Source organism: Hirundo rustica, chromosome 4 (genome assembly GCF_015227805.2).
Source record: "Hirundo rustica isolate bHirRus1 chromosome 4, bHirRus1.pri.v3, whole genome shotgun sequence".
NCBI lineage: Eukaryota > Metazoa > Chordata > Aves > Passeriformes > Hirundinidae > Hirundo > Hirundo rustica.
The window spans coordinates 15,104,668-15,127,818 of NC_053453.1; the positions used below are offsets into that span (position 1 = coordinate 15,104,668).

Consider the following 23,151-nt stretch of genomic DNA (forward strand, 5'->3'; position numbering starts at 1 on the left):
GGAACCATTCCAGCCCAGCCAGCCTCTGCCATGGAACCTGCAGGGCAGGGAAGCATACCTGTCTTGCTTAATGATCCTCTGTAAACATTAACAGGGCAGATCTCTAAATTACTTAAACATGCAAAGCAGTGGTTAAAATCATCCAGACTCTTTCTGCTGTCTGTATGGCAGTTGGGCTCACCGATCTCACACATCAATAAAAGGGCCACTCAGGTTAATTGGAGGATATATCTTAATTACCTATATGCCTGGAACTGACCAGGTAGTCCAGCCAAGTCCCGGTGGCCTTCTAGCTCTAAAATGAGCCATGCCAGGAGATGCCCTTACACTGTTTACCTGCCTCTCCTCCAGCCTTGCTTCCCCTGAAACAGAAGGAAGTCAGTGTACTTTTTGACTAACAAACTCACCCAAAGAGGGTGTGCTGTATCTCACAGAAATTGTAACTCACAGAGCAGGATACACCCGAAAAATGTCTCCAGCAAGCACCAGCTTTTCCCAGAGGCTTGTTTTGTGCATATTATATTCAAGACCATGCTTTCATGAGACTGTTCCTGTCTGCAGAGATCAGTGTGAGGGAGCCCCGGGGCTCCTTCCCGCCCACAGCCACCATCCCGGCTGCTCCCACGGCTGCTCCCGGCCACCACCCTGGCCCTGCACCCACAAGAGCTCTCATCTCCAGATCAAACAAGGTTCTCCTCCCAAAGCTTCACACCTGAGTCGACCTTCCCGTTCCCCTTTCCAGGAGGTTTTTTTCTCATGCAGGAGAAAAGCATCCCTGACTGGATTTCTTCTGATCAACCTCAGGGCGAGGGACAGAGTAATCCCGATGTCCATCTGGCCACCTTCTCCTGCCTCTGCCTGGTTCCTCCCAGTCCATTAAGTCCTGTGATTTTATGCCACAAGAGAGGTGGAGATTCCAGCATGTGGTGAACATCTTTAACACACAAATGCCCGAGAGAGGAGTAAGAGGGAAAACGGTGTCAAATCAAAACACAGTTCAAGAGACAGCAAAGCAGTGCCCCTCCTCATTGCACTGCACAAACCTGGCTTCAGAGAAGTACTTACCACACTTAAAACCAAAACGCTGAATAATTGCAGGCTGCTTAGCCCAGCACTGCCTACTGTGCAAAATCTTCCATACAGGTTTGCACACAAATGAGTGATTTGAGCAATTTTGGTCAATTTTAATGATAGGGACAGCAAAAAGGGAACCCCAAGTGCAAGCACACAAGTTTAGTCTCAGCAGTTGCCCTGCAGTAACGTGGCTGTCCTTGTCCTGGGCAGTTAGGTGTCAGGCACACACAGACTTTCCTCTGTGCCTGACAGGGACTTTATGGACCTTCCCCCATGGCTCCAAAGAGCTGCAAACCAAAGGGAGCTAACGATTTAACCACCGTGACAGCCCATTTCCCAACGCTGAGCATTTTTATAGAAACCATTGCAGGAACCTGACTCTCATGAGTCACCCTGTTCAGTTTGACTCCTCTCCTCTGCTCCTCAAGGAACACAAGCCAGCACAGGCCAAATCCTACCCAGTTGATACTGGCTGGTGAAATCAATTACAGGAAGCTGCTTCTCACATTGCAGGGCCCTTGTGTGCAGCCAACAAGCCGGTGAAGGAACACGTGCAGATACATCCTGCATACACCACTTGTCTCCATCCATTTTTTTCCTGCTCTCTCATGAGTTTTCCAAACTCGTGGATTTCCAGACCCATGGTTTGGAGGAATCAAAACAGGGAGGAAAACGAGAACCGGTGTGGACAAAACTCAAGGTAGCCTGAAATACCAGCAGTCCCCCCAGAACCACCTCTCTCCAACTGGTGAAGCTGCACCCATCTTTGCAAAGATAGAGGCTTTTTTTTTTTTTTTGAAGTGTAACCAGAGTTACCAGAACAATCCTCTGAAGCCAGCAATGTTTCTTAAAGTGTGAGAGAGGCCAGAGACCAGCCCTTTTCTATTCCTCCTCTTTGTCTGGATCAGGAATTTGCAATCCAAATCCCAGCCACACCAGAGCAGGCAATGAGCCTGAGTAAAAAGCATCTTAGAGAGTTCAGGAGGCTGTGTGCCAAGGAGCTGCTGCGACACAAGGTGAACTGAGTTAGAAAAAAAAAATGTATGCATATAATACCATTAAGATAGCAAATTAAAAACCTGTCCTGCAGTGCAAAGGAATGTGATAGTTACTGAGTGCTCCCCTATAGCTGCAAAGAGTCCTTGAAATATTAACAGGGTTATCAGCATTCACTTATCGGTTACAGTAGTGCATAGATAATTCAAAGGACTGAGCCAGAGCTCATAAATACATACACTTTCTCAATACAAAACTCTTATTATCAGAGAATTTGTTAATTTTTTAAACTGAAATTTGTTAATCTTTTAAATTAACAAACTTAGGCAGCAATCTACAGGAAAAATATATTCAGTTGTTTATTTTTGCATCCATTTATTACTATTTTTTCATGTGCTCTGTGTGTTTTCAAGACAGGGGTTTTTAAACATGTTTATTGAGGTTTTGATGTTAGTACAACACAGCTGCATTCTGTATCACAAAATCTGTGTTAGGTTCAAGCTGTAGAATTTCAAGGTAGCAGAAATTCACGCAAATGAAAGCTGGGAGCTTTGTACCCACAGAAGAAAGTGGTGAGTGCTGACACTCTTGCCTACATGGATTAGGTGCTGAGTATTCCATACACAGCACTGGAACAAATCCTTCACTTGATATGAGTCCATGTGGTCACACAGGCCTGAGGGAGGGACAGTACAACATTTTCATAACTTAAAATAACTTTCTAGAAACTTTCAATCTTTAAGAGGATCATAATGCAAGCATGGGCAAAATTATATAATATCTCCTTCAAGAAAAAACAGCAGAGAAACCACCAAGCCAAGGCCAGAGCCTAAACCCACCTAGTTACCCTCCTCATCAACACCATCCCTATGTCTGTCCAAACCATAAGGCAACAGAAATCCTACTAAAAGAAATAAAAAAAACAACAAAAATTCGTTTTGCTTTGGTTGCAAATGCAAAGCATCCCCAAGCTAAATGAAGGGCTGACTACCACAAGTCCTCTCCACCTCTGCACTGGAACTCATACTGCACTGAACTGTTTCTCCACATCAAGTAAGAATGTTTTTGTCTGGTTTTTTTTTTATTGCTAGTTTGGCTTTTTGTCAACTCTCATCCTCCCTTGCATTATCTTCTACCCATTCAATGAACTCAGCTGTTTCTTCATGCTAAGTCAGAAGCTTGTTCTGTTGGGGTTTTTTATCGGCAGATTGGCTTTTTAGAAACTTGGTGCATGGAAACAGCCCAGCACAAGGTCATTCAGGTGATGGGAAGCAAAGGGCTGTTACAGCCAGAAGCAAGACTGGTTCATTTTTGCTGCAACTTGCATCCTGTGACATTTGTGAGTAACTTCCAGCCCCATTCATGCATCTCTCGAACCATGTTACCTTGTGGATTCCTTACCTTCTTTTGATACCAAGTTTAGGAGAAGATAGCAATGCTGTTACCAACACACAGCAAATTACACAAGCTCAGGCAGTTTCAAGGGCTAATTGCTCTCACAATTTATTAATAGGTATGTTTAATTTCTGCAGCAAAAAGAGAACAGGAAATCATTTTTCCACCAGCAAGTTCAAATTTCTATTTAAGGAAGCTTCTGAAGGAAATATGTTGTATATACATAATATTACTTAAAAGAATGAAGCTTATCAATTTATCAAGCTTTATCTTAAACCCAGATACACTTCTTTGGATGCCTTCACAGAGAGCTTATCCCAGAAATTTGCTTCCCTGAAGGTTTCAAACTGCCTTCTAACGTCCCAGCTAAATTTATTATGTTCACTTAAACATTTTTTTCTTTAAACTGCTCTGCTCCTGTACTTCAGGAATATAGGTAGCAGTCATAGCCTTCTTTGGTTTTTATTTTGTAGTAAGAAGAATGCAATCTTCTACCATAAATGATAACTCCAGTAAAACAAATTCTCTGTTCCCCAATTTGTCCTCTTTACAATATAAATTTTCTTGACTAGGAACAATCAGAATTGGAGAGACATGAGATATTTACAGTGCCCAGTACAACAGCACATTAATACTTCACTTTATATAATAAACCCATCTCATTTATCAAGCCCCTGTGGTGGAAGCCCCATGCAACACTGCATTTTTTCCACTGGTCTGATGCTTCCATGTATCTGAACAAACTCAAATACACTGACAGAGGGGAGGCAAGAAAATTAAGTCACCTGAATAGTGCAATTTCAGCAAATGGAATAATTTTCCATCCCAGCATTCGACAAGCACTTTATAGTACTATATAAATTGATGGAGGGCCCATCTCCAAAGAGAGGGCAGAGTGACCCCGGCTTATCACACCCAGGTAACAATATACTGATTTCTTCATAGAAGCAGCAGCATTTCCTCTAAACAAGCAGCAACACATGATCCAACCAAAGGAAATGCAAGAGGTGCTGAAATGCCATCACATGGAAGCTGGCCTGTTCCAAGAGATTTTGTGACTCATAAATCATCATAGAGAAAATTAAATGCTACAAAATACCGAAGAACAGAAATAGAAAACAAATTAATCAAGATGTCTAATAAGGAACAGAAACAGTGGTGCCTTCTAAGTGTTGGATTATTAACTACTGTGCTTTCCAAAAGGGATTCTATTACCCCGAGGTTCTAATGGATCAGCTTCTCATTTGCCAGAGGACCAGCTCGCAGTTCCATACCCCACCCATGACCTGACCATCTCTGCAAGGTGCCTACACCCGGGGGCCCTTCCCACTGCATCACGAGGATGGAGCCAGGACTCAAGAGGGAAAACCCACCCCCAGGGCAGACCACCAGCTAACTGCCTGCTGACTGCCACGAGTGGGATGTAGGAAGGGATGACACCGGCCACAAAACTAGTCAGAGCCTTGGTTTTGATAATTATGGCAGAATAAAAGGGAGAAGTATGGCAAAAAGGAAAAAAAGCCCTGGAAACGCAAATACATGGCTGTGAAATGATCAGACTGAGCTCTCTGTTGAATGCATGGACAGATTCAGTGACCCTCAGGGAATCTTACCTGCTGAATGAGCCAAGAATACGCCTTGCTGGGTATTAGGCAATGTCATGTAATATGACTACAGCAGTAAACACAAAGGCTCTACAGTGCAAAGAACAACACTGGGAATTTCACAACTGCTGAAATCTCAGCCTGATTTCTTTAAAATTCAGTTTCATCACAGGAACAAAATTTAATTAGGGTTTTCTTATCATTAGTCACTTATATAAGTTCATTGAAATACCTGAAAATGCACAATATCCGAATTTTATGCAGCATTAAGCCATCCTATGTGACCAGTACGGCATGCGTAGAGCTTGAATAAAGTTGTTTGCCCCATGGGATACTTGCCAGTCTGAGAAAGCTTTCAAACTGGCCGTCAAAGTTGTCACTTTACTTTCAAACCTTTAGGCCTTGAAAAGAGCAATAGAATCTTTTAACAGCTACAGACTTATCAAAGAGACTCAGAGCAAAAACCCAGGGAGTCATTGACACAACCTCAGAGCAGGAGAAACTCTCCTGGAGGACTTGCCCCAGGGGAAAAAAAGGGATGGATACTTAACTGCCAGAAGTGGTGTGAAGAATTTTATCTGATCATCTCAGCATCTCAGCTTCAGCCCAGTCTGATGCAGGTTGGCTGAGATAAAGGAGTGAATCAGTCATCTCAGCTTAAGAAATCCCCACCACTTGGCAAAGGACATATTTTAAAAGCAGATCGCACAAAATTTCATAAAACTCAGTCATACAAAACAAGCATGTTCACTGCACAGAACAGAAAAATGTCCTTGTCTCTCAGTTCTCACTTGAGTTTATTGCCATTAATCAGTCACGTCCATCAATGCTGTTAGTAGTAAAGAGGAGTTTCTTAGTTTAAAGCCTCTTAAAGCTGAATAAAGTCCCAGACAGTGTTGTTATCTGGGCCACAGGGTAGCTGAGGCACAAGACAATAAAGGCAACTGCACCTTTTCGCAAGGGATAGGAAGAAAATACAGTCAACATCAATACCCTGGGCCACACAGGTGCTGCTCCCACGGACTGCAAAGACAGCAAGCACTGACACTCAGTGTGCAGCATGCCCTGCAATCTGGAGCTGCACACAGATATCCCACGACTGCTTGTGCTGGTGACCTCTGTGGGACCGTCAGCACCTTATGCTGTGGCTCCCTGGGCTCTGCACAAGGAGGGGGGCAAAGGATTGTGTCTGCAAAACCTCTGGAAGCTGCAACCAGCAGCCATCACTGGCAACCAGAACTGCCAGTGGAGGTGCAAGGGCTGCACGGGGAATGCGCTGGTTCACCAGGCACATCTCAAGGGGCATCCCAGGAAGGGATGGACCCTGCCCCTCGCCCTGCACCAACATACCCTCCTAAGTGACAGCACGCTGGTCTGGGTCAGAGGGTGTGGAGTGGATAAGAAATGTGCCCTGCCTCCCCAAATGCAAGAGGGAGGGCAGTGACAAAGGAGGCTGCCACACCATCAGCAAGCCCCGTGCCTGGTGGGCAGCTGCCAGCCAGCTCCCAGCTCCTGCCACAGACACCATGGGCCAGGCCCAGGACGTCCCCAGCACTGCCATCTGTTATCTCACAGGGCAGTCACTCAGCGGACGCCGGCTGATCATCCTCATTATTTACAAAATAATTACCTCTTAGGTATTTTGTATTTGTATTACAAAAGCAGCCCAACAAGGTCTCTGCTGTGCATGGCCCTGTGCAAACTTGCAGCAAACAAACTCCAGAGATGCAGCACTTTGCTGCACAACAGAATAGGGCAAGCAGATCCAGTGAGCGCAAAGGGGGAAAGGAGAAAAAGACACGGAAGAAGGAAAGAGGAACACCAGCATGTGTTGTGTAACAAGCTCTCACCATCTACCAGGTCCCAGAATATACCCAGGGTTCCCACTCTGCATAACCAGTGCAAACAGCCAGTGCCTGCTGTCAGCAGCTTGGTCGACAGACCAGGTGTCAGACCGCCAAACTCAATGCACAGTAATGTCAAGTCGCTTGGTCAGTAGGACCTAAAAGTCAATCTTACGTATAGATCAAAAAAACTCAGAGAAATTTACCCACATCACTCTAACTTGTACCAAATCCTTTTGCAAACACTCTGCAAAACTAACCAGAAGGCACCAGCAGGTTCATGAGCTTGAGAAACTGAAGTTAAGATGGGATTTAAACTAGCAGGCAATTACCTGCCAGATGGAGAGCTCATTGAGCAGAGCACACATCACTAAATTACACTGTGTCAGTAAGAGGAGGCCAACATCAGAAATACGCCCCATGAGAAGGCAAACTGAGTCAGCCAAGGGGATAGTTCAGCCCGGTTGCTGCTGCCAAGAGACCTTTACCACAAGTGTGGGGCAGCGTTGGCTGTCTACGGCATCGGCGAGCGCACCGCGGGAAGAGCCACCGCATGCAAGCGACGGGCTGCAACACGTCGGTAATTACGAGCAAGTCTATCATCATGGCAAACTGCAGTGAGAAAGAGGATTAAACTGTAGGTGAAGATGGGTTGGACTCCAAATATTTAGCAGCATAATTTAAGTCTGAGTCCATGAATTCTTCCAGAACCGACCCTTTAGCCCAGGTGGGGGCTGCTCCACATAGAATTAGAATACATTTACAAATAGTTAAAGCCAGGAGGCAAACAAATCATCTCTGATCAAGAGGAAAGTACTCCATGGAAATTCCCAGGGTTCTTGTTTATTTTACCTTTAAGTTCCCATGTGAGAAGAATTCAGTTCCTGGTTGCAACCAGAAGTGACCTAGTCCTGACATGGCCTGAATGGCTCATGATCCCACTTTTGTTATGGCCTAAACAGCATCCAGCAGCTGAGGGTAAAAGCCAGACTGCCCAAACTGCTGCTGAAGCAGAGGTGCCCATGCACATGAGCCAGAAAGCCTCCTCTCCCATGCCCTTCAAGAGTGAGCGTGATCCTGTGGCTTATGGCACTTACCAAAGAGATGGGAAATGTGAGTCCCACAACAGCTTCTGAACCTTCTTCAGCTCCTCTTTAATGTATAGCACAGTGAGAGCTCTTAGATCAAGGGCTGGAGCCCAGCCCATCTCTGCCCTGCTGAGTGTCCTGATCGCTGTGCTGAGTGAAGTGCCCAAGCTGTAGTGGGATGGTATTTCAAGTATTCCCACTTTATAGGACACTTAACTGCCTAAAACAGAATGTGGCTGCAGGGAACAGGCACCTACAAGTGAAATGCTGTAGCACTTGCTGGTTAGATCCAAGTCCTCTTACTAGACCTAAGGTGTGAAAGGTGCCAAATGCCTCTCCCTAGTCACACTGAGTGGTGCCCGCAGTGTCTGCAGGCGGCTGAAACAAGAAAGGCACTAGTGTGGGACAGCTTTTACATGATTTAAACTAAATGCACATAGCCAAATCAATTTTAAAACTAAAAATCACAGCCTGGATGTTCAAGGGTTTCCTTTAGAAACAGAGCCAGCACAAACAGCACTGCAAGCACACGAATGAGAGGCTGAGTTCCTGGAAAGTTCAAAAGTGCTGTGACAGGAGTTCAATGCAATAAGCTCAGTGACTTGCTAACATCAGTTTTGAATAGGATCAAGGAGTCTGATCTGTGGCTAGTGAAAGGAAAGAGCAAGCTCAACCAACCCAGCAGATCTTTGTGCCCACAACGTGTGCTCTGGTGGCAGAGCAGCTACAGAGATCCACCTTGAGTACATTAGCTTCCAAACCTAAGAGCCCCTTGGGATTTAACAGCAAAGAGACTGCTAGGTGCTGGCCATCCCATCCTGGAAACTCAAATCTAGTAACACAGTCCTCACTTTGCCCCTTTTGGTGGGGTCCAGAGCCTTTTGCTTCTCCCTGAAACTGGGCCTAGCCCACACTCCATGGCAGGCAGGAGAAGCCATGTTGACAGGAGTTGTTAATGAGGGATTTTTCTTTTGCCTCATCCAAAAAGCACTGAAATATTTTGACCACATGTGTCATTTCCAAAAGTGCTGGAGACCTGATGGAATGTAGCATCTATCTATGTGTCAGACAATGGTGTTGAAAACAGATTACTTTCCTTTGTATGCGATAAACATAACATGTCTATGTTTATCATGTGGTCCCCTGAGGATTTATTACAGGTTTGCTGTTCCATTTATTTGCTTTTTTTGTCCTTGGCAAGTGTAAACACTGGAATAAATATGAAGGTGGTTACAGCTTAGCAGCATTAACGACTTGTTGAAACAAAGTCCAACAGTTTTCCTTTCTCTCCAGCAAATCCTGCTTTTCTGTTCAAGTGCTTTTTTTTCAAGTGCGAAGATTATCTTTCTGAAGTATTTTAAAATTTTCTTTCTTTGTTGAATGCCAAACCCCATAAAAGCATACTTTCCCCCTTCACTCAAACCCTTGACAATATTTAAAGTATATCTGAACATTATTAATGGCAAAACATTTTCCTCTTTGCAAATTACAACCTCTCCCATCTTTTCTACCTAGTCTGCTAAGCCTGTTACTGCAGGTAGGTTGCTGTAACAGAAATAAGTACAATTATTACTCCAAAAGAAAACAAACCCTTCCGTTCTGGCACACACATTCAGGGTGGGTTCATCCCACTGAACTTTAGCCACCTAACAAGACAATCAGCCCAAGTCAGTCATTTATGCTCCCTCTTTAATCAGGGGGGCGAGATGGGCATTTCCAGTCAACAGCCCTCCTGCTTATCAACCAGTCATGGCTGCAACCTACATTTGAAGCATTTGAAGAGGTACAGAGGAGGATCACGGGACCAGATAGAGATCTGACCATAGAAGCCAAGCTGTACCTTTGATAATGCTGTTTTCAATCCAACAAGATCAACACATTGCAAGTCATTCTCAAGCAAAGTCTTAAGAATTAAAAAAAACCAAAACAACAAAACAACAAAACAAAACGAAAAAAAAACCCCAACCCCAACCCGCCCCCCCCCCCCCCCCCCCAAAAAAAAACCCCCACAACCAAAAAAACAACATTAGGCAGATCTCCACAGATTTAAAAATTTTTGATAAAGATTATATCCTGCCTCTTTTGGAAAATTGTATTACTTTTATAAATAGCTCAATGTTTTTCAATACTGGAAAAAGAGCTTCATGGGTGGGGGAATAATAATACTGTCAGCTGTCACAGAAATACAAAGTGGCAAAACTGAATTTAATTAAGTCTCAGATGTTCTTTGTTTCAAGTGGACAACCGCTGTGAACACATCTTTGAAGAACTGAACTCCTTGTCAGCTTCTTCTGTACTTTGATTTGTGCAATATTTTGTCCAACTAGTCTTAAAAAAGGAGCAGACAACAAGGAAGCCTATCATTCAGAAAAGACAGTACTACCATGCTTGTTTCTTGAACGGCAAAATAGATGTCAGAGTAGTTAGGAGTACTATATTACCTAAAAACATAATTCCCACAGAAACCAGGACAGAAAAACTGTAATGTGGAAGATTGCCAAAGACTGTCATTAGATCTGATCTGAATATCTTCATCTCTTCTAACCCTCCTACATTTCCTAAATACTTTCCATAGATATTTTTGGAAATGCCAGTCAGTAGGCCAAAGGAAGCCAAAAGAGATAGTTGCCCAAACCCTGTAACTTAGGCAATACTGAGGTAAGCAGGTAAGTTGTGTTGTTATCTCAAGTACTCACACATAGAGAGCTTGTCCTCACCAACTGACTCTCAAAACCCTGAGGGCTTACAAAAGAGAGGGTGAAGGAATGGAAAGCATAGATCTTGTGTCTTGACATTTGATCTTCTTACTCATCCTCCATGCATGAGCATTACTGCTAGAGTTGCCTGCACTGCTAAATATTGAAAAGGTACTTGCACACAGGTTTAAAGAGGTTTCTGCTTCACATTTAGTTGTTTCCTGCTCCAGCTTTCAGAGCAGTCACATTTGTATCAGTCTCACCTGACCCAAAAGGGAATTGAGGGGCCCAGTGAAACTGCAAGTCAAATCTGTGCCCAACAACTGCTGTACCCAACATAACCAGACAGATGTGAGCTCAGCTATGCCCATGTATGCAGCAGCTACACATCTGGCTGAACTGGAACCATCATAGGTGTGGCATGCTCTCACGTGCCCATGGACCCATGAACTCTGAGCACCCAGCCAGCCCAAAGACCGGAGACAACTTGTCAGCCACAGGGGTGCCTGAGACCTGCTGCACACTGAGGAGGAGGCAGATCACAAGTGAGTCACCCCAAACCCTCTGTGAGGATGCTGGGAGACACCAGGATGCCAAGATGCTCTGATCAAGATGCCCTGACAAGACTGGTTGAAATGTGAGGATCTCTGGGCTCCTATCCAGGTGTCTGCTAAGGGTCTCTCAATCACCTTACAGAAGAGCAGTCAGCAGCTACTTACTTCACCCAATGTTATACTTTAAAACCTCACATTATATTCCTCAGCCATGGGATGTCTGAGAAAATTTATTTAGTTCCAAGACAGCAGTCAGCAACGGATGGGAGTTCCAAGGTATTAAGTATATACGCCAAAGGAAAATGGACCATTCAATGAGCAGATGTAAAATGATAGGCTTTATCAGCAGCCAGACACTTCCTCAGGTAACGCTTGGGATGCTGGAGATAAAGAAGTATAAAATCCCACTGCTTCACATCACCTACTTTCCCCACCACTACCTCTCCTGCAGGTTTACTATCATGCTAACATCGAAACTTAGAAAACTGTTCCTGCACTCTAAACAAAGAGTTTGCTGTTACTTGGACAACAAATCAATGTTTATTCTGTATTTGGCAGTTTGCAGGAGGTTCTGCAATCCCAGCCTAAAACAATTCTGAAATGCCTGACCAGAAAAAGAGAACAAGAGAGGATTCCTCTGAACTCATGAGTGCAGGTCAGAAGGAAGAACACTGCAGTGATGTCTGAGATAGGAGCAAATCGCAAGAGCCTACACCAAGTAAACCAATTCTTTAATATACCCTGAGGCTTAAAAACTAATCAAAAAATATAAAACAATTACTAATCCAATTTTGAAAAATGCTTATTACAACTATCTCTTCATTTGCAATGAATGTGAAAATGAGAGGAAAAAAGTTTTCAAGGTAATCCCACCACCATACTTCTCTATATTTAATTTCTTTCCCATGAGACTTATTATCAAGTAAAGCCTATTAGATCTTTCTCATTGTCATATCTCAATTCTCGTTCTTCTTATACTTTCTCCTTGTTACCTTAGCTTCTCTCTTTCCCAGGAACTGCTGAGAAAAGTATCAACATTTTATTTACTGACAGAGACAATACCTTTTATCTCAGTAAGCAGTTCCTCTGTCAGTCAGACTTCCACTAAATATTTTCCCCTCATTGCCATAGATGTTTTCCTGTCTTTTGAAACAAAAATACACCACTCCTATGAAATCCAGGCATGAAGTGAAAGGAAGCAACAAGGCAACCACAGCTTTTTATCAGCTGAAACACATCATACAGCTGAAAACAGAAAATTACATTCCAGCAGGCTGGAAAGACACACATCTACAATGCACCCTGCTGTAACAGAAATTAGAATATGGAACATATATGGATGCAATAAAGGATACAGGTAGCCACAGCAGTTCCAGGAACTACCCGAACTTTAATGGATGGTCACTGTTCTTGATTTGCTATTTTAGGAAAATAAATGTATATGTTCAAAGTCACCACTATTAGCTATTATCAATCATCCTTCACTTCAGTCCCACCAAACACACCACACAACGACTGGGGATACAATCCTGCCATCTTTGTAAATGGGTCTCTCCTCATTGCCTCCCAAGCCGTGCCGCTGCCTCCTCCCCTCGCTCTACATTGGGATGCATGAGGGAGTGCAAGAGCCCAAGGTCCCTGGGACACCAGTGTGCAAAAGTCCTGCAGCCACACAACAGACTCCAACCCCTCTCCTCCTCCAAGGGGAGAACTCTCCACCCCTCCATTTCCATTGTTTCCTAATTGTATAACTCACAGGGATCCCTACACCAGGTGCCTGTAGGAATGTTGCCCTGGAAGGGAGGCCATGGAGAGCAGCCTGGGCACTGAGTGCCAGTTTGGGTGCTAAGTGCCCCGTGCTGTCCCTGGAAGCACGTCCTTGGTGGCAGCCAGAAGTAGCCACCGTGCAGAGCTGCCCCCAAAGCTGGCAGAGCCCCGCCTGCCCTGCTGCCCAAAGGTGGGGACATGAGGCTGGGCTGTGCCCTGGTGCTGCCCAGGGGTGCAGGACACATCCTGAGAGGCTACACCATGCTCACCCTCCTGCCCAGAGGTGCCCCGTACATACTAGGATAACTTCTCACTAGAATTTCCTTTTTCCTTTAATCTCAAACCCTGCCACACACAAGTAATGTCCCAATACTTTGTGTCTCAGGCACAGCTGTGGCCTCACCTTTCTCAGAAGGGCTGCACCAAAATATTGCATCATCTGTATTTGCATGGAGAAGGCACAGACCCAGGAGATTCAGGATCATTAGCAATAATGACTTTTAAATTACAATAATAATGAAGATTCTTTACCAAGCTCTGAGTAAAAATTCCCAAAGTTGATTGTAACACAAACAAGCTCTATGTTAATCTCTATTTGCTGATAGTCAATAGTCGAGTTTGCCTCTCTGAATGCCACTGGATATCTAAAGTAAAAGAAATGTAAAAGACATACTTGAGCTTGCACAGTCCTCAAAAATGCTTGGGTGTCTATCTCTCACTGCCTGAGGTGCAACACCTTCCCAGAACTGTATGCTGCATAATATTTTACATTTACCTGGACCACTCAAAAGCTGTAGCATCCAGCCTGTTTGGGTTTTGTCTGCACTGCTGATTTAGGCTGGGTTCCCAGAGGAGTTAGCACACACATCTATTGTATCCCACCGAGCTGTCGTTGATGATAAGTGGGACTACTTGTGGCAACACAGCCAAGCAGGTGCCAGCATTGTTTGCAATGTGATACCCAGGCAAACTTGAGTAACATTAGTGCAAAGCTGATGCTCATACCAACCTTCCCGCCGCTGCCCCAGCAAGAGCTGCAAAATAATGTTTAACAAGCAAATGCAACGTGACTTCAGCAATGTTTAACCCGTTTTTTGACCAAATAAATCCTGATTTACCATTATCATGAACATCACTGCAGACAAAAACTAATCATATTTAACTATCCTGTCAATTTAAGCCATGGATTTATTAGTAACACTGAGAAATCAGAGATTGATGGACTCTTGACCACCTGTGTTAGGTCAGAGTAAAATCCTGCCCCTCTTGGAAAGTAGAGGCAGGATTTCAGCAGAATCCAGATTTCATCCCAGTTGTTAAAAAAGAACACAATGTGGAGACGTGGGAATATAAAGCCAAAGCTCTGCCTTTCTGTAGGAAAATCTTGAAGGTAGACTAGAAAAAGGAGAATGTGTCTTTTAAAGGGACCCCTGGAGCACTTCTGGAACAGTTGCATGCAAAAGGGGTCCGGTTTGTTCACTCAGACGGGTCTCTGTACAACAGGCACAGGCAGAGGGGCACCCAGAAAGATTCACTTCAAAAGAGACAGACTTCAAAAGCTCCTTCCCAATCCAAAGCAAAATGCTAATATCCACACCACCCACACTCCTCCCTCCTCTGCCTGGGATGGTTCCTGACTGGCTGCGGGGGCACAGCCCACGGGTACCCCACGGGTACCCCATCACACAGGTACCCCACGGGTATCCCATCACACAGGTACCCCACGGGTATCACACAGGTACCCCACGGGTACCCCATCACACAGGTACCCCACGGGTACCCCATCACACAGGTACCCCACGGGTATCACACAGGTACCCCACGGGTACCCCATCACACAGGTACCCCACGGGTATCCCATCACACAGGTACCCCATGGGTATCACACAGGTACCCACGGGCACCCACAGCCAGACAAGGGCAGAGCCACGCACGCCCCGAGCCTGCCCCAGCTGCTCACCACCCCACGCAGCTTCTGACAGTGCTGACATGAAACTTCTGACAGCCTTATGAAGCCTATTAACCCCATTTGCGTGGTCTTCGTGATTCTTAAATTTTGTTTATCAGCAGAAGGCAAAAATTACCATGCTTATTTGAATAATCCGCAAGTCAAATGAAAGAGTGCTGCGTTCAGCCACGTATCAGAGTCTCAAAGTAACTCAGTGGAGCAGCAGGGCTCCTCGCTAGCCCTGCACACACTCATATGCCTCTGCAGCACAACACATCGCTAGATAGAAATAAGATTTTTACAGCACCGCTGTTATTTCCGACTCATATAAAGATCAAATTCCCCAAGTTCATGAAGAGTTCCAGTCCTTCCCTGACCTAAGAGCAGCTGTGAGTAGTGGAGGACTTTGTGTTCGTCTGGGTTGAGAGGTTAATGGCTACTCCATAGACATGTTTTTTTCAGCTAACTGGCAGGTCATTTTAACAGATGATTTGCAGGTGTTATGCAACACTTAGAGATAACCCCGTGTACTGCTTCTGTCTGAGCTTCTTCTCTGTCTCTTTTCTTTTTTGAACTGCATCAGATAAATCAGAGAAACCAGGCAGGTGAGACTTTCATGGACTAATCGCACAACGACAAACTGCCCTTCCAATTTCCACACAGTGAACTACTCCAAATAAATGTCAAATGTAGTTCAGTGCTTGTTAAAATTACCTTAAAATCCTAGCCGCTAAAAACTTTAATATTTCAAGTATCTCAAGACATGCAGCAGACAGTCCATTTTGATGAACATCACAGCACAGTTTCAAAGTTCACACCTTCACAAAACATTAAAATGATGCTGGAATAATCAATCTCCTGCACAAGAAAACAGGTCTTCACTCCTACTTCACTCCACTTAAACCGTGTAAACCATTATACCAAGAAAGGAATTGCTCATGTCAGCTATTTTTCTGCACTGAACACGCTCTTCACTTAGTCTAACAACTTTTCCAAGCTTTGTGCTCCAAGATGAGCGCTTATCTTCTGCTACCAGATAAAGAGCTACTGGTTCAAACAGAGAATGACCATGCAATCATCTGCACCTTAATCCAAATGTTTTTCTTTAGGGTCACAAGCTTACTGTCTGTTTTTCCTGCTAGTCCTCACAGGATATGGAAACAGCATTTACCTCAACCACATAAGCTGCACCCCAGCACTTTGGAAGAAACAGGAGTGGCTTTTCAGGAGATACACTGCAGCAAAATCAGCCAGCTCAGTTAATGTCACTTTCATTTTTCTGAACTAAAAAGAACCTCAAGCCTGCAAACAAAAGGGAGAGTGTGGCTCACTTTTCTGAGGCCTTGCTGCACGCTGTGGCCACTTTTACAGCAAAACAGTTGCTGCTGGGATTATGCCACGATTTGTTTATTATCTTTCTAATAATCTCCCCAAGTATGATTTTACATACCTAGTACTTTAAGTTTTTTTCTTTTTTACAAAAATAACACAAATCTTAGTTTTAGTTTGCAGAGAGAGGCAGCAAGGAAAGTATCTGGCTAAACCTTTGAAAGTCAACAGAAATATGGGATCAGGTCCACAGTAAACTTTATAGAGTGGCACCTGCAGAGGAAATTACTCATTGCATGATTGATGTCACAATTAGAGGCATAAAAAGTAATTCCATGATAAACAAGCAACTGAGCAGAAAAAGAATGATATCCTAAGAGCGTGTTTGTGCTCAAATAAAAGTACATATTGGACAGTATGGAACAGCATTCACACACACAAGTTCTCCAAAGAAGTTAATGGCACAGTATTCCTCCCTCTCCATTTCTCTGCCTCCCCATAACAGTCCTGATCTGGGGGCTGCATTTATCCAGCATCTGCCCCTAGTGCCACTAAACTCCAGAGCCATTAGCCACGGTACACAGCTATCACACCCCCATAACTGACTGCTTTCAGAGCTGCCATTTCCCGCAGGAGTGCAGGTCAGCAATGCCAACACCAGCAGCGCATCCACCTGGGCCACGCCAGCTCTGGGCTGAGGTCTAAGGAGCTACCAGCCAAACCTCTGGGTACACAGAAGGGAGTAAACATGCCTTGTTGCTGAAAAAGCAGAGATCAAATCTCAGCTGTTTTTTAGAGAAAAATAAAGAGTGGGGAGAGACAGCATTACAGATACACGTGCATTCCCTACATCTTTGCAAGTTTCATCATTTACTACCTTTATGGAACCACATCAGAAAAGCACCAGCCAAGGTACCACCTCAGCTGAGGGAGTATGCTCCCTTCTATGCACACTCATATTTATTTACTCTTGTGATCCACGTTTACTAAATAACTTCAAAGCACCACTTCAATCCACAGCAAATAGGCTTGATACATTTTTGTGGTTCCTCTCCAAAAATTTCACAGATAAATTGCTACTTCAGGAAACCAAGAGCTACACTCTAAACTGCAAGTGTTATTTCTGCCCATGCCCCCATACTGGTCTGACAAACAAAATCATGAACTCAAACGCTTGCTTACCTGAGACTGACACTCTCATAAGAGCTTCCAGGGGTCTGTTGTTGTCCAGATCACGACTCAGTTTGAGTTCTCCAGTGGCAGAGTCCAAAAGGAGCAAGTTTAACTCATTGCCTTGGACAAAAGTGTAGGCCAGGCTATCAGACACATCGGGATCATGAGCTGGGATCTTGCCAATTACGCCAGAGGGAAAGCTGTTGGACTTGTTAGTCACATAGTTATTGAAGAGGATCTGGAAGTCCTGCAGCACGGGTGGATTATCGTTCTGGTCCAGGAGACGGATGTGCACAGTTGCTCGGCTCACGAGAGGGGCTGAAGTGGCCTGCACCACAATAACATACTCCGTCCGGCTCTCATAATCCAGGTCCATTAGGGCTGTGAGGTCTCCATTGAGCAAATCTAGCTGGAAGACCTCAGGGATGTTCCCCTCTACAATCTGGTACATGATCTGCGCATTGGTCCCCTCGTCGGGATCAGCTGCACTGATCCGTGCCACAATAGAGCCCACGGGGCTGTTCTCCTCCACAAAGATATCAAATTCATCCTTCTCAAAGACAGGGGGGTTGTCATTAATGTCCAGCACAGTCACCTGGATGTCCACAGAGGCTTTCAGTGGTGGGCTGCCCCTGTCCACAGCAAAGGCCCGCAGGCTGTAGACGGCCACGTTCTCGCGGTCCAGCTTGCGCAGTGTGCGTATCACTCCAGAGGTGGGTTCAATGTAGAAGTCTCCATCTCCATCGTCACCACCTTGGAATGTGTAGAGGAGACGGCCATTGAGGCCTGAGTCACGGTCAGTGGCAGACAGCTGCAGGACACTGGTGGAGAGCGGCACGTCCTCAAAAACCGAGCCCTGGTAGCGGTCGCGCAGGAAGCGGGGTGCGTTGTCATTGGCATCCAGGATGAGGATCTCAACGTACGTGGTGTCCGACTTCTGGGGGATGCCATTGTCATGGGCTGTAATGGCCAATGTGTAGGAGGCCTGGTCCTCGTAGTCCAGCTCCATCAGGGTGGTGATGGTGCCCGCATCAGGGTCAATGCGGAACTGGGGGATATTATCATCCAAAACATAAGTGATTCTTGCATTCTCCCCCGTGTCTTCATCAGTGGCACTGATGGTGACAATAGAGGTGCCAATGGGCTTGTCCTCACTGACGCTCACTGTGTAGTGGGAGCTCTGGAAGACTGGGCGGTGTGTGTTGGCATCTGTGACATTGATGAAGACCTGGACGGTGTCAAAGCGAGTGCCATCAGAGGCAGTGACTGTGAGCACATACTGCCTTTCTTGCTTGTAATCCAGGGGCAAGGCCAGCGTGATCAGCCCTCCTCCACTCTGACTGGTGATGGCAAAACGGTTCCTGGTGTTGCCACTGGTAATCTGGTAAGTAACAACACTGTTAACGTCCCTGTCCACTGCTGTCAGGGTCAGGACACTGCTGCCCACAGCCGCATCTTCGTTCAGTCTGAGGTGATACACCTTCTCTGTGAAGGTGGGGTTGTTGTCATTCACATCCAGAACGGTGATGGACACGCTGGCTGAGGAGGTCATGACCGGCACGCCGTGGTCTCTGGCCTCCACCCCAAAGTGATAGTTTTCCACAGTCTCTCGGTCCAGCTCTGCAGCTACAGTGATCCACCCTGTGCTGTTGTTGATTTGAAAAGGGAACCCAGAGTCACCTGCTACAGGGGCACCTCCAGTGGACGGTGCCATCTCTATGAGTTTGTACTCCAGGCGGGCATTCTCTCCAGAGTCAGCATCCACAGCCTGGATGTGCAGCACCGAGTAGCCCAGAGGAACATTCTCCAGCACCGTGGCCTGGAAGGGAGTGCTAACAAAGATGGGGGCATTGTCATTCACGTCTACAACCTGCACCGACACCATACCACTGGAGTTGATCAAAGGAGGTCTGCCCCCATCCTGGGCTTTGATCCGGAGCGTGTACTCCCGAATAGTCTCGTAATCCAGAGGGTTGATGAGGTCGATGGCACCAGAGAAAGAGTGAATGTAGAACTGGCCTTTCAGGTTGCCACTCACAATGCTGTAGTGCACCTGGGCATTGCTGCCCCGGTCCCGATCTGTGGCCTGTACCTGAAGTATCTGGCTGTTCACTGGGGCATCCTCCGGCACCTGGACCAGGTAGCGCTTCTCACTGAACTGAGGGTAGTTGTCATTCTCATCCTCTACAGTGATGTGCACCATAGCCGTGGCACTGCGTGGCCCTGGATCCTTGCCCTGGTCGTTGGCTTCCACCACCAGGTGGTACTCGGAGACCTCCTCACGGTCCACCGAGGCTCGGGTCCTCACAACGCCGGAACGCGGGTCAATTTCGAAGACTCCGTCACCAGCTCCTGGCTCCAGCAGGCGGTACAGCATGTTGGCATTGGCTGGGGCGTCACCATCGGTGGCTCGGATCGTCAGCACCTCGTAGCCCACCTCCAGGTTCTCCCGGATGCTCTCCCGGTACTCGGGCTGCTCGAACACCGGCTCGTGGTCGTTGGTGTCACTCACAGTCACTGTCAGATAGGTGGTGGCCGAGCGGCGGCGTGGGGAACCGTGGTCAGAGGCGGTAACCTTCAGCACGTGGGTGTCCTTCGTCTCTCGGTCCAGGCTGCGGGCAGTGACCACGCTGCCCGTCTCGGCGTCGATGGTGAAGTAGTCGTTGGAGCGCTCGTCGAAGAGCGCCTCCATGGAGTACGCCAGCCGGCCGGCCTCACCCTCGTCAGGGTCCTGGGCCCGCAGCACGATGACCGCCGTGCCGGCCGGTTCGTTCTCGGGGATGGAGACCTGGTAGCTGGGCAGCTGGAACTGCGGGGGGCTGTTGAGGCTCCGCGCCCGCCGCGCCCCTCTCCGCCCGCCGTCCCCCACGTCCGGCGGCGGGGCGCAGCCGGCGGCGGCTCCGCGGGGCTCGGCGGCCGCCCGGTGCCGGGCGCGCCGCGGGCAGGGGCCGCCGCCGCGGGCCCCGCGGGGCTCGGCGGGCGGAGCGCGGCGCGGCGCGGTGCCCGCAGCCCTCAGGCGCCCGGCGGGCGGCAGCGCCGGCGGCTCGGCGGCAGCGGCGGGGCGCCCCGCGGGCAGGTGGAGGAGCGGGGCGGCGCGGGGCGGCCGCGGGTCCCCGCCGCCTGCCGACGCCAGGGCGCAGAGCAGCGCGGCCCAGGACACGCAGGCGGCGGCGGACAGCAGCCGCGGCATCTCCGGAGCTCAGCGGGCAGCGGGGCCGGGCAGCGGGCTGCCGCACAATCCATCCACCCGCCGGGCTGCCCGCCCGCCCGCATCCATCAGCCGGCGGCCCGCCCCCCCCACCGCCCTCGCCTCCCGGGCACCGCCGGTCCCGAGCCCCGCGCCGCGTCCCGGTCCGCGGGCAGCGGGCTGGAGAGCTCCAACTTTTCCACCTTAAACTTTGAAGTGAGTTCAAAATGGCTCCTCTCCTCCTCCTGCCGCCGCCGTTCCCCAGAGGACGATTAGCATAAACCTGCTGCTCCTCTCCTTCGCCAAAAAGAAGAAAAGAAAATCAAACACCGAGGTTCCCCCCCGCGGCGGGGCCGGCCCACGGGCGGCGCGGTCCCGCGTGGCTGCGCGACACGGCAGAGCCGCCGCGCCTCGTCCGTCCCGTCCCGTCCGTCCCGCTCCAGCCTCCCGGTTCGGCTCGGCTCGGCTCCGCTGAGCAGCGCAGGCAGCGCGGAGCGCGGCGGGCGCTGCCCGGGGCGGGGTTTCCTGCCGGCCCCGCCCGGCCCCTCCCGGGCGGCGGCGGCGGGGGCCGGGCCGATGCAGCCCCGCGGGGCTCCCGCTCCGCCGCCCGGCGCCCCTCGGCGGCCGCGGAGCCGCCCGCGCCGGCGGGGCCCTGCGGGCTCGGAGCACGTCCCGCTGCGGCTGCTCCGCTGCCCCACGCGCACTGAACTCCGCGGGCGGCGACTCTCGGCCGCTTCCCCACGCAGCAGCCACCTGTCGTCTCAGATCCGCGGTCCAGAACAAAGTTAAACAGAAATCCATTAAAATTAATTTTATTAATTTCTCGCTGTGGAGGCGGGGGGGAATAAAGTGAAACTGCTTTCCTGGGCAAAATGAGCATCATTTGGGGGCCCAAGGTTGGGGGGGGGCTGCCGGTATCCCGGCGAAGATCTGCTGCCCTGCTCACGCCTTGCTCGAAACACGCAAAGCCGCCGGCAGGATCTGCAGCCTTGAGTTAAAGATTTCTTCGGGGCAATCCCAAATAATGATAGACAGGACGCAAACTTCTGCGGGAAGAAGCAAAGCCCAGCCCCGCATGGAATTGTTGCGCTGGCGATTAGAATGTCAATTCTACGAATTTATGGGGAATTCCTTCTGTCGCGCTACTTTTCCCTTAGCGATGTAGACGCCTGAGCGACGCGCCCGAGCTGCGGCCGCATCCCCGCGGCTGCAGTGGCCCCTGGTGGGTGCGGCGGGAAGGCGCGGGGCCGCGGGACGGGGTCGGGATCGGGATCGGGATCGGGATCGGGATCGGGATCGGGATCGGGATCGGGATCGGGATCTCTGCTCGGCTCTCTCTGCCCGCCGTCGGCGGCAAAGACCGATGCTAATTTACAGCGATCCCGCGTATGAGCTCTTAACGCAGGGAGAAGACGCGGGGTGGCGAACAACGAGCAGCCCGAGGTTGCCGGTGGGGTTTTGCAAAACTTTGTTACTTGTAGGAGCTGGGAGGCAACTTTCAGAACGATCTGTTGCTGTCGGTTCAGGCTCTTCTGCACTTATAAGAAGACTACGAACAGAACAGATTCTTTCAGTGGCTTTCATCCCCTGAAATGCATTACTGCAAGGAAAAGAAGGAAAGAAAAAAAGAAAAAATACCCCAGAAAATAATAAAAAAATTCAGCTACCTGGATTATTGTCAGGACGTCTATCAAGAGGAAAAAGAGCTTCATAAATTGGGGTTTTGGAAGATGTTTTGCTGATTCAGCTTTACTCAATTAGAGATTTTTAAAAAGGAATTTAGAAGCTTATTGGGCTTTGCATATCCTCTGGCAAAAATGATCACTCATGAAAAGAAAGTTTAAAAAATTGAACATAATCTTCCATTTGTTTATTGAGCTTGAGTGGATGTAGTGACCTGCTTTATACTCCAGAAATAAAGCAACTCACTTGGTAACTGGGTTAATCAATATTAGCCAGGGGTTTGCATAAGGAAACTAGCTAAAGTCCCTACTTTTCTTGCTTTACTCTACATTTTCTTGCTGCTATTCTTAATACCTACAGTTGGAAAAATAACCTCTTGTTATAAAATAATCTCTTTCTTTGACTTTTCAAAAATTACAACCAAGTACATGTTTCAAGATAAAACAAATTGATAAGAAAATACAGTTTAAACGTCTTTCTTTTCTTTTTATTGCAATAAGAGGCAACTGTGAGTTGGGAAGATACTGTAATATCTTCTGTAATAATTCCCTACCAATATCTTCTGTATAAACCAATTTTCTGTATGATTGCACAAAATCCTCCATCTTTTCAGTATTTCCATGACCTGCCTTCTATTTCCAAATTTGTCTTGTTTCACTGTTCTCTAATTAAATGTATTATTCTATTGTTCCTGGCACGCATTACACCTTTTGTCATATTATTTTTCCATTAAAATAGATTTCAAATCCAAAATGATGAATGCAGTTTTTACAAACGACTCACTGCTCTAGCAAAAAGAATGGTTTATTTAAC

The 23,151-nt window shown here is 47.5% G+C and overlaps 1 protein-coding gene across 10 annotated transcripts in view; it reads right to left on the reverse strand.

Annotated features, from left to right (window-relative positions):
• The window catches only part of CELSR1 (cadherin EGF LAG seven-pass G-type receptor 1), a 164,523-nt gene extending 144,258 nt beyond the window's left edge, over positions 1–20,265 (reverse strand). For 8 of the 10 annotated variants that reach the window (XR_005700567.2, XM_040062560.2, XM_040062558.2 and 5 more), the window contains exon 1: positions 17,478–20,246. Coding sequence is in view for 9 of the 10 variants with exons in the window: in XM_040062560.2 (XP_039918494.1) it covers positions 17,478–20,160 (2,683 nt within the window). In the remaining variant the exon portion in view is untranslated. Of the gene's footprint in view, positions 1–17,477 lie in introns of all 10 variants that reach the window. The other 2 variants (XM_040062565.2, XM_040062562.2) reach the window with 1 other exon arrangement.
• Positions 20,266–23,151: the final 2,886 nt, after the last annotated feature.